The sequence below is a fragment of the Helianthus annuus genome, chromosome 2 (assembly GCF_002127325.2).
Source record: "Helianthus annuus cultivar XRQ/B chromosome 2, HanXRQr2.0-SUNRISE, whole genome shotgun sequence".
Lineage (NCBI taxonomy): Eukaryota > Viridiplantae > Streptophyta > Magnoliopsida > Asterales > Asteraceae > Helianthus > Helianthus annuus.
The window spans coordinates 40,816,021-40,827,318 of NC_035434.2; the positions used below are offsets into that span (position 1 = coordinate 40,816,021).

At 40.6% G+C, this 11,298-nt stretch overlaps 1 protein-coding gene across 1 annotated transcript; it reads left to right on the forward strand.

The window, feature by feature from the left end:
• The first annotated feature begins 1,546 nt into the window (after nt 1-1,546).
• LOC110914243 (subtilisin-like protease SBT3) lies at nt 1,547-4,245 on the forward strand. Its single transcript, XM_022159050.2, has 2 exons — nt 1,547-3,921; nt 4,034-4,245. The coding sequence occupies exons 1-2, from the start codon at nt 1,578-1,580 to the stop codon at nt 4,045-4,047; spliced, it is 2,358 nt and encodes a 785-aa protein (XP_022014742.1). The 5' UTR covers nt 1,547-1,577; the 3' UTR covers nt 4,048-4,245.
• Nucleotides 4,246-11,298: the final 7,053 nt, after the last annotated feature.

Genomic DNA, 11,298 nt, shown 5'->3' on the forward strand with positions numbered 1-11,298 from the left:
ATTTACCAAACTACTCATCATTTATATACAAAGTTTATAAATATTTAGGATATACAATTTTGGAAAAATAATCGGAAGGGGGGGGGGGGAGTGCACCCCCGGGCACCCACTCTACTTCGCCTCTGTTCTCATATGTATAGTCTTGATTGATTGTGATTTGAATTTTGTCATTCACTCACTGGTGTGGTAATGGAAACCAAGAAGAGAGCAATGCACATCAAAAAGTCAAAGCTGGTGTTCCATAATTGAAGTTGAAGTTTTTCGTTATGTGTCTGAATTGTTGGTGCAAATTTGTTTCTTTAGGTGTTGAAGTTTTCTCATTTTATGTTTCAACTTTAACTGGGAGATACGTTTATGTAGGAGTTGAAGTTTTTTTGTTTTTATTTTTTGTTGAGGTGAGAGTTCGACTATTATGATTTGGTAGCAAAGTAGTTTTTTTTATGTTTGTTTCGAATCTATCGACTCATTTTTGTTTTGTTATGGTAATATAAAAAGTTACCAGTATTATTATTATTATTATTATTATTATTATTATTATTATTATTATTATTATTATTATTATTATTATTATTATTATCATCATTATTATTATTAATGGCTTAGAGAGTTTTGTTAACTCTATTTAATGACGCGGTTGTTTATATTTAATTACGTGGTTTCTTAACCGCGCTAAAAGAGAGCCTTATTTTTTGACTCCCTATTTAAAGTGGCTTTGTACGCATCTGTTTCTACATAATGACGCTGTTGTTTCTATTTAATGACGCGGTTTCTTAACCGTGCTAAAAGATAACATTATTTTTTGACTCCCTGTTTGTTGGGGCGGTCCATAAACCATGTGAAAATAACCGTGCTAAAAGATAGCATTATTTTTGGACTCCCTATTTGTTGGGGCGGTCTATAAACCATGTCAAAAAAACGATTTTAAACGCCCCAATAAACCATTTATGTACTAGTACGACCTCAAACCTTAAAATCTCCAAACGTCACAAGCCATTTGGTGTCAGGCGGCAAAGACTTACTGGAGCAACAAACCGCCAACCAACCCGATAAGGTGGCGGCGGTGTTACGGCCCTACAATGAACCCGTGAGGCTAACCCGCACGGTTCCAGCCTGCCCTGCCTAATCGAGACACAAATGAGAGAACAATAAAAGTATTTGACAAAATAAATAGAGGTGGAAAATGAAATTATTGACTGAATGCGATAGGATAACTAATCGTCCAATCTGGTAGACACGAAAACACCAAAATCAAATAATATTTTTTTGGTTGGGTATAACGTATGACACGATGAATAATATTTATGCTAAACATACAAGTAATGTCCGTTCTTATAATTATAAAATGTAAACTCACTTGGATGAACAACAATCTGTGCAACAAAGCTTTTTGAAGAAGATAATCAACGTCATTCAGTTTCACAAATTGGCATAACAATTATTTTTTTATTAAAACCTACATAAACAAAGTAACAACCTCTAAACTTTAAGTAGAAAATGATTAGAAGCTTCAAAGATAAGATGTACACATGGTAAACGACACTATATATTGATATAAGCTCACGGGATTCGATTCAGGAATGGCAGATTCATTCCAAATGGCTAACCATATCTCGTTATGTGTGTGGCTACTCTCACTTGTTGTGTTAGCAATGTCTCATGAAACTTACATAGTTCACATGGACTTATCCGCTAAGCCCACCGCATTTTCAAGCCACCATACCTGGTTCTCCGCCACACTCGACTCCCTCACCACCACCACCACCACCTCAACCCACGTAACTTCTTCTTCATCCTCCAAACTTGTGTATAGTTACACAAATGCAATCAATGGTTTCACAGCCATTCTATCGCCATCTGAGCTTGAGCTCATTAAAAACACACCGGGTTATCTTTACATGGTTAAAGACACAACAGTTGAGCTTGACACAACTCACTCCACTCAGTTCCTTGGACTGAATTCAAATTCGGGTGCATGGCCGGTTGCAAGCTACGGGGAAGATGTTATTATTGGGATTGTGGACACAGGAGTTTGGCCAGAAAGCGAGAGTTTTATCGACCATGGAATGAGTTCTGTTCCAGAAAGATGGAAAGGGGAATGTGAAGATGGATTCCAGTTTAATTCGTCTTTGTGCAACAAGAAACTAATAGGTGCGCGTTATTTTAATAAAGGGCTTTTATCAAACCGCCCCAACTTAACTCTGTCGATGAACTCGGCTCGTGATACGGATGGGCATGGGACCCATACGTCGTCCACGGCTGCTGGGGGCTACGTGAAACGGGCTTCATATTTCGGGTATGGAACTGGGACTGCCATCGGTGTGGCTCCACATGCCCGTGTAGCGATTTATAAAGCTGTTTGGGAAGAAGGCGTATTTGTTTCTGACATTCTTGCTGCCATTGATCAAGCAATAATGGATGGGGTGGATGTGCTATCACTATCACTTGGTCAAGACGGGATTCCGTTACACGAAGACCCGATTGCGATATCCTCATTCGCAGCGCTCGAGAAGGGTATTTTTGTATCTGCATCCGCGGGAAACGATGGGCCTTATTTAAGATCACTTCACAATGGGACACCATGGGTTCTCACTGTCGCGGCCAGTACAATGGATCGCGAATTCACTGGAATGTTAACTCTTGGCAATGGAGTTTCGGTTACGGGTTTAGCTCTTTATCCAGCAAATTCGAGTTTGACCCAAGGCCCGATTTATTTCGTTGGTGCTTGCGAGAACGATTTGGATGCTGGTAAAATTGATGAAAAGATTATTGTGTGTCAAGACAAAAATGACACACTTGATGAACAATATTATAATGTTCAAGGATCGAATGTTTTGGGGGCCATTTTTGTTACAAATAATACTGATGTTGAATTCTTCATGCAAAGCACATATCCGGTATTGTTATTAGATCTAGAATCGGGCAAAACCGTCATGGACTATGCGCGAAAATTCAATAGTGGGGAAGCGAAAGCGAGTCTAAAGTTCCACGGGACACGTCTTAAGACAAAGCCAGCACCAAGGGTGGCAAGCTATAGCGCACGAGGACCGTCTTATAGTTGTCCGGTCGTCTTAAAGCCCGACATCACAGCTCCTGGTTCACTAATACTCGCAGCCTGGCCCGATAGTGTCTCACTGGCCTCACTCAAGAATGACGTTGGTACCGCAACCGAACTATTATATAGTAAATTTAATCTTTTATCAGGCACTTCTATGTCATGCCCTCATGCCAGTGGAGTGGCAGCTTTACTTAAAGCTGCCCACCCCAACTGGAGCCCGTCCGCCATCCGGTCAGCCATGATGACTACCTCGGACATTCTAGACAATACACTTAAACCAATTCAAGATATCGGTGACTACAACAATCCAGCAACCCCTTTAGCCATGGGTTCAGGCCACGTTGCACCCAACAAGGCCATGAACCCTGGACTCATATACGATGTCAACCCGCAAGATTATGTCAATCTTCTTTGCGGGTTAAATTATACAAAGATTCAAATTCAAGCAATCACAAGATCATCTAATGTCAATTGCTCCAACCCATCTTTGGACCTAAACTACCCTTCATTTATCGCGGATTTTGAAGGAAACAAGACAAAGTCAGTTAAAGTTATTCATGAGTTTAAACGAACCGTGACATATGTTGGTGTCGGAAACTCCACATTTACCGCGAAACTGACTGCGGTCGGTAGGTTAAATGTCAGTGTCTCTCCGAAGAAACTGAGTTTTCAATCATTGAATGAGAAGAAAAGCTACAAGTTACGAATAGAAGGGCCCAATAACATGAAGGAAAATGAAGTGGTTTATGGATTTTTAAGTTGGATCGACAGTAAGGGAAAGTGGTATCTAAAAAAGGTGGATAAACACGCTAAAGCATGTGCTGATAACCAACATGCATTTGTCCCATTCGCCTTCGACACCAAATGTAATTCCTGGATTGCCCTCAATGCTGTAAAATGATAAAACTTGTTTTGATTAATCTGAGATTCACTCATAAGTATTTCTTGCTGATAAAATGTTTTAAACACGTGTTTCAGGTAACTTAGTGTGAAGCCAACAAAAGCCAGCTGGAGAGCACTGAAGGCTTAGAAAAGTGGCTATAAAAGTTACCTAATTAAAAAGGAGAATTATTTTCAATAATTAGGGTTATTCCCTATAAATATATTACAAATGAAAATCGAGTTTTATCCCATTTATCTATTTTAAATATTATGGTGTTTAACTCTGATAAAAATATTTCCTAACTACAGTCCTGATGAAAATTTCCACTGACAAATTAATAAACATCGATAGCATCTGAATGGCTCGCGGCTCCCGCTCCCGGGATGGAGTCGAGGGCTTTGACATTTACTAACCCTAGACTATGATCTACCACTAGCTGTGCTTTTCATATTTTACAAAAATGACACCCGAATTTGTATAAAACAAAACCTTAATATACTAGTTTTAACAACAATAACACATATCCAACTAATCACCCTCTTTCCAATATATACCTAGGATAAAAAGAGGGTGGTACGCCTAATTTGTATGAAGTCCTCAACAATAAACACATGACTATCAATACGCAATGCCCTTATCGAGCATTGGTGTACCCATTCCCCAATTGGTCCATGCGGTGGTTTTGTGTTGCATAAAAACATATAGCCTACACATGTTCCTCGAGGTTAGGATCCCATATGACACACAACTGAATAAATTCTAGATCGTAATTAGATATGCAATGGAGAAATAGTTTATAACATCATTTTAGTAGAACATTTCAAAGAAAAATTAGAAGTAACATAGCTTATCCTTATATGTGTAATGTAAGTTCTTCCCGATGGGCAGGATACTCAAGAGGCTCCTTCTAGGCATCAGGGACATCCCCGACCCAAAGGGTTGTGTAGTGACTCAAGACCAATCTCAATGTTATCTAGAATAAAATTTGGCATATTATGCATAAGGGCTTGGACTCTATCGTTGTTGCTACCCCTATTGTTTATAGCACAAACACATTGTCATATCCAAAATGATTTGAGAGATCCATATTGTCACAAACCTAATTCACACGTCTAATTCTCACAATAGTCTTAATCATTTAACCTCACAACATAAATTAGAACAAGGATCCATGTCAAAATATAAGTTAACTTTATAACATACACCTTCCTACAACTCTAAAACACAATTCCAAATTATCAAAATTCCGTAAACCACACACTAATTTCACCAGAGCAAAATCCGAGCTTAAAAATAACCAACTGAACTGAAGGGGTATGGTCCCAAAAACCTTGGGCAGGCGCATAAGACCATACCACAACCTTATTCCAAACACATCTTGAACAACACACTGCGCGGCCGCGCAGCAGTCCTAAACAAGATTTGGAAAGAAACAGTTCAATAATGAAGTAATGTCCCTAAAACCTTACGCAGGAGACAATACCATAGCCTTATTCCAAGAACATCTTTAACAAAACCGTGCGCGGCTGCGCAGCGTTTCTAAAACAAGATGTGGAAGAAAACAGTCTTCGATAACCACGCGCTGGAAGAAAGGATAAAAAAACATTCAACTAACACCCTTGCGCGGGCTCGCGTAATGGAACCGTTACACTTGGAGATAAAAATTCTAAACATCTCCACGCGTCTGAAATCAAGACTTAAACAAAAGAACCTCGTTTGTTACAACAAGATGGACATGTGGCAAGGACATAACGGTTTACAGCTACAGATCTTCTAGAAGGCCTTAAGTGCTCACCGTGCATGGCCATTCGGTTATAACTGAAAATGACATGGCATAATCTTGGACACTCATCTAAATCACGATGATGACACTAACTTGGAGAAGGATCTACCCAAAGCCACTTTCCACATGGCAATTCCCCAACCGTTGATCAAGACTCACGATCCGTGTGCGAAGATTAACGGAAGGAAAAATAACTACCAAATGGAAAAAAACACTTTCCGTTACTATCTCCGTCGCATCAGTTTCTCGCCAAAAACCGGCTATAAATAAGGCACTGCAGGTATGATCTCACAAGTTACTTTAACTTCACTCTTTCTTTTACTACTTCTTCTTCTTCCTCGAGATCACTGTACTTATTCTCACGCCGGGGGGTGGTCACGGAGGAAACCAGCCAAACCCCTGATCTGACTGATTCCAGTCAATTCGGATCACTGTTTCTTCATTGGCGCCCATCGATTCTTCAATTTTCATCTTCATCTTCTCGTTTGATTCATCTCTCTTCTGTTTTCTATGGCAGAAGCTCCGTCAAATAATCCACCAGGCCCTCGACCAGAGAATAGGGGTATTTTTGCTCATGATTTCCGTGTCGAGGGGATTGTGGAAGAAGCATCTGATGATAACGATGTCTAGAACAACGTTAATCATGAGAATGATCCTGTTACACCAGGGTACACCCTGAAATCCCGATCAGCTTAATTTTACCTCCGGGTGAAACTCCGATTTCCTGGTACTTGAAATCCCAAGGTGCAATAAGCGTAGTCTACGCACAGCTTTGTCCACAAGATGCTCAACCTGCATCTCAAATACGTAGATCTGCACCTCAGGTGCGAGTTCCATCTGCACCTCCAGTGTTGCACTACGAGGCACCGTCACACATGTCAGTAGATGATACGGAAGTCTATTCCAGATCTACCACTAAGTATGAATCTACTCACTCCGAATCCAGACGACGAGACCACCGTGATGAATAGTACTCTCACAAACGTCAATCGGTCCATTCACGTTTGGGCCTGTGTTCCTCTCAGAAGCGGGACACCCAAACCGATGAATAGGACAGGACGTATAATGAAGACGACAACACTAGCGTTTTCAATCGAATTCAGAGAGACCATGCAAGCTACAAACCAAAAATCCGTGCGGTTTACAACCCCGAAGCGGAGTATGATTACAATCTGATTTACCGACCCGCAGAAGCTGCTGAAAACTCAAAGTTTGTCAAAGAGATTCCACTAGCTCCCCTTGAGCGGGCAAAACTACCTTAAAATGTGGGGAAGTTCAATGGATTATCAGATACTGATGATCACTTGCGCGTGTTCACTAGCGAAAGGTTAGTCGGTGGATGGACCCTACCCATGTGGTGCCATTTGTTTGTCCAAACTCTATCAGGCGTTGCGCGCTTTTGGTTTAACAATCAACCAGTGGGCAAGTTAACATCATGGGTCGATCTGAAGGAAAAATTTCTGGTCCATTTCAGTCAGCGACGCAGAAAGCTTAGAAGATTTCATCACAAGGTACAACAAGGAGGTGTTAGAAATTGGTGACGTGCACGAGCAGTTAATCTGTGCGCAGTTCAAATACGCGGTAAGGTGTGATGATATGATCAAAGTATTATCAGGGACTGAAGGTTTGCCGAAAATTTGGGAAAAGTTGATGGCAGCAGCCAAAGTCTACGCCTAAACAGAGCGTAATTTAAGTTCCAACAGACCACCTGCCCTAAAACCGCCCTCAAGACATGTGCAGAAGCAGTGGTAGGAAATTCAAGAAGAATTGGAAAGACTCAACTTTAGGTGCATACTCTTCAGATGACGTCCGCGTGACAATCAACAAGATCACAGCGCAAAAAGAAGCCAAACAAGAAAACCGCGAAAGGTTGTGGACGCCTCTTACCAAAACACCCACGGAAGAACTTAGCACTGAGGATTACCAGTTCTAAACACCACCACCAATGAAAAACAAAAGAGGACAAGATCCGAACCTCTACTACGAGTACCACAAAGACAATGGCCATACCACGAACACCTGAATCAGGCTCCACACCGAAATAGAAAAAGCACTCAAGAGTGGAGTGCTTACCTATCTGGTTCAAAATGTACGCAAAGAAATCAAGCAGATCACGCGTGGAGACGAGGGGCCAAGTAACAAAAAAGCTAAACAAACCTAAAGGTCTACGGCGGTTCAGCGTGTATAGCTCCTTCATATTTGCCAGGTTCCTCAACCTGACAACTTATGGTACAAGGACTATTTACGCGCACAGTAACTTAAGTTTCATTATTTATCCTAACAAGAGCTTTGTAATACATGGCCTATGTGCCCTATCCGAATCAATACAAAGTTCGTTACATTACCTCTTATGTTTTATTACAAATGCATGCAATTCCTTTTGGTAAGCGCAAAAACACTATGGTAACCTAACAGTCTCATGAACGGTCCGCATAAGGTCCAGCCCTACGTTCACGCATGAGCTTCATACCATCTTTATTCGCCTTACCTAAACATAGTAATTGTACCCATTCAAAACATTGTAACTAAAACATACTATTCATAAAAGTTACTCGCACAGAAGCGCATTAACAAAAATACAAGCACGGTAGTGCATTGGCAAAGTTACTTGCGTAACAGTGCAATAGCAGCATTACAAACGGGATCTACACCCCAAACCTATTCAACTAAAAATGCTCAACAAACACAAAAAAAAAAAAAAAAAAAAAAAAAAAACCTACTCTGAGTCTTCATCATCATCCGCTTCATCCGGAAACACTTCTTTCAGTTGCGCCACAAAATCATCAAACTCAAGTGCAGCAACCACCAAATCCATCATTGGAAGGCGCAAGTTGTTATACTCAGTCTTAGCAGCAGCATGGGCGGCTTCGATATCAACTCCATGCGTGGCGGATCTGTTGTTGTCTCAATCAACCTTCAATGCATCATTAACATGCTGGGTACATTCTGTATACCCCTAAGTGTATCCGTCATTGCGCGTAGTAACCATCAGACTGGCAACAGTTTGATCCAAGTCGATGGAGTTGAGGACAGAATTTGCAACCTACGCAACACAAAGAAATCACAAATCAGAAGATGTGTAAGCATATGAAAAATATTACAAGGAGTTCACACTCACATTTATAATCCCATGATGCTTCATCCAGAGCATATCACCCTTCAAAGGTTCAACCAGACTCTCCGCCGTCACTCGAGCAGTTTCAGAATTTTCTAACTTCTCTTCAGTCTCAGCCAGACGACGGGAGGTCTCAGCTTTCTCAACCCTCTCAAGCTGTAAGTCTTTTTTGGCAGACTCAAGCTCTGCCTTATTTTGTTCCTGATCAGATAACAAAGAAGTAAGTTCTTCTATCTCTTTATTTCTAAGGGCAAGAGTGGCGTAGGTTTGTACCTCTCTAGGCTCGATTCTCTCTCGATGAGAACGCGCTTCATCACGGGCTGATCCGGCCTCTGTTTTCTCTTTCTTCAACTTCTCAATCTCCGCCTTGAGATTGTTGATACCATTCCGGAGACCCATCTTCTCACTATTGTCTTTTTCACAAATATCTCTCCAACGTTTACGCTCTTCTGAAAGAAGAGCAGCTTCAGACTCAGCTTTTCTTTTCCATCCCGCAGCAGACCACTCTTCAGTCTTCCGCTCGCTCTCAAACTTGGCTTGATCAGCCTCCAACTTAGCCCTCAGCAGGGCAACCTTTGCCTTCTCTTCACTAGCTTCCTTCTTAGACGCCTCAAAAGCAGCCCACTCCTTGTGCATACTGCGCCATTCGCGCACTATACGGTGGGTGGTGGAAGTGGAGCTAGCAGTTTCTTTTAGGTAAGCATGATAAGTTTGATCATGAGAGCGCTCCTTTTGAAATTTAACCTCAGCGGGAGGAAAATCACCTTGCAACCAGTCTTGGCAAATCTGCCAGTCTGAAAAGGTATCACCTTGCTTAATGTCACGGCCCTCGTCCCCGGTTTGACCAGGGCCAGAGCCGCGAGGCAAGAAATCCCGTGGTATTAAATTTTAAGCTACAGCAGAAGTCTTTTTAAAACAGAATCTTTTAATATTAAAACTGCCCGTTTACATAAATTAGGGATAAAACCTTGTAATTTACAATAAGGTGATTTCACTGGGAAATCTTTATTTTACAAAACATGTTTCTTTATTTATTTATATTGAGCCACTTCTCTATGCTTGTAGTGCTTCACGGCACTTTTTTTGGATTACAATAGATCACCTGAAACATGTTTGAAAAAGGTTTTGTCAGCGGGGAAATACTGAGTGAATCATTCAGTTTACTAAAAATGACACATTGGTTATAAATTACAGTATTAAGAGCGATTACAATGTTTCTGATATCAAACCAGCTACCCACGGTACTTTGTCACTCGACCCATTGGCCCTCTAATTGTCCAATGGTGTCTGTGATTATGGTCATATCACCCATTGGCCCCAATGGTGAAGATTATCAAGTAATGTATACAAAACCCCACATACCGGCTGTAATATGGTGACTACAAACACTTAATCACTGTAATTATAACTTTGAAAAATAATTTGGAGTTTTGTAAAACAGTTGATAAAAAGAGAATGACTCACATTGCAGATTTAACGAGCAGTGTATAAGCTTACGGATTAGCCTTGATTAACCTAATTTAAATAACAATGCACACAAACGGGGTTAGTAACTAATACAGCAGTTACGACAATTCACGAGATTAAACCCTCACAACGATTAATAAAGTGTAATACTTAACAATTCAGCGGATTCACAACGAATGACAGAGTATAGTCCGAGTTCGGACAACACTCAAACATTCAAGTCGAAATCACGATGAATAACAAAGTATAAACTCAATTTGAGCAACACTCAAACAATCGTTGGATAGTTACAATCGATCGGACGTTGAATCGTAATAGCGATCGAGTTATTACCCTGTTTTGCAGCAGCGTTTCGAGATTTTGTGTGTGTTGTGGAATGTTTCTGCTATAACTCAACGTCTAATTTGAGTTTTATCGTCGTTCAAATGCCAAATTTCGATTGCCAATGTCTGCTATTTATACACTAATTTTGACATGCTTACGGACCGTAAGACTTTATCCCTACGGTCCGTAAGGGACAGCTAATCACTATAGGGTAGCCTCGTCTGGGACTAGCCTAGCTGAGTTGACAACTTCGTAAAATTCGAATTTGACAGCGTTTTATTTAGATAATCGTAACTAGGGTTTACCCCCCCCCCTGAGTTTTAGGGGCCCTGATCCTGATTCCGATTGTTTTGAAAATTTTAGGGTTTGTACAGAATCACTTTGGTGTCTTAATTAGGGTTTCCTTATTGGATAATTAACATACTAAGTATTTAATTTTAGTGAGAGTTGTTACATCCTCCCCACCTTAAGAAAAATCTCGTCCTCGAGATTTACTGGAATAGATGAGGATATTTCCGCTTCATTTCTGATTCCAGCTCCCAAGTGTATTCTGGTCCTCTCTTTGAATCCCATTTGACTTTGACTAGCACTAGACGTTTGTGCTTGAGAAACTTGATTTTTCTATCTTCTATCTGTAGTGGTTTCTCTAAAAATTTTAATTTTTCATTTAC

Excerpts from the sequence above, each read along its gene's own strand:
- LOC110914243 (XM_022159050.2), top strand. The coding sequence starts at position 1,578 with ATGGCAGATTCATTCCAAATGGCTAACCATATCTCGTTATGTGTGTGG.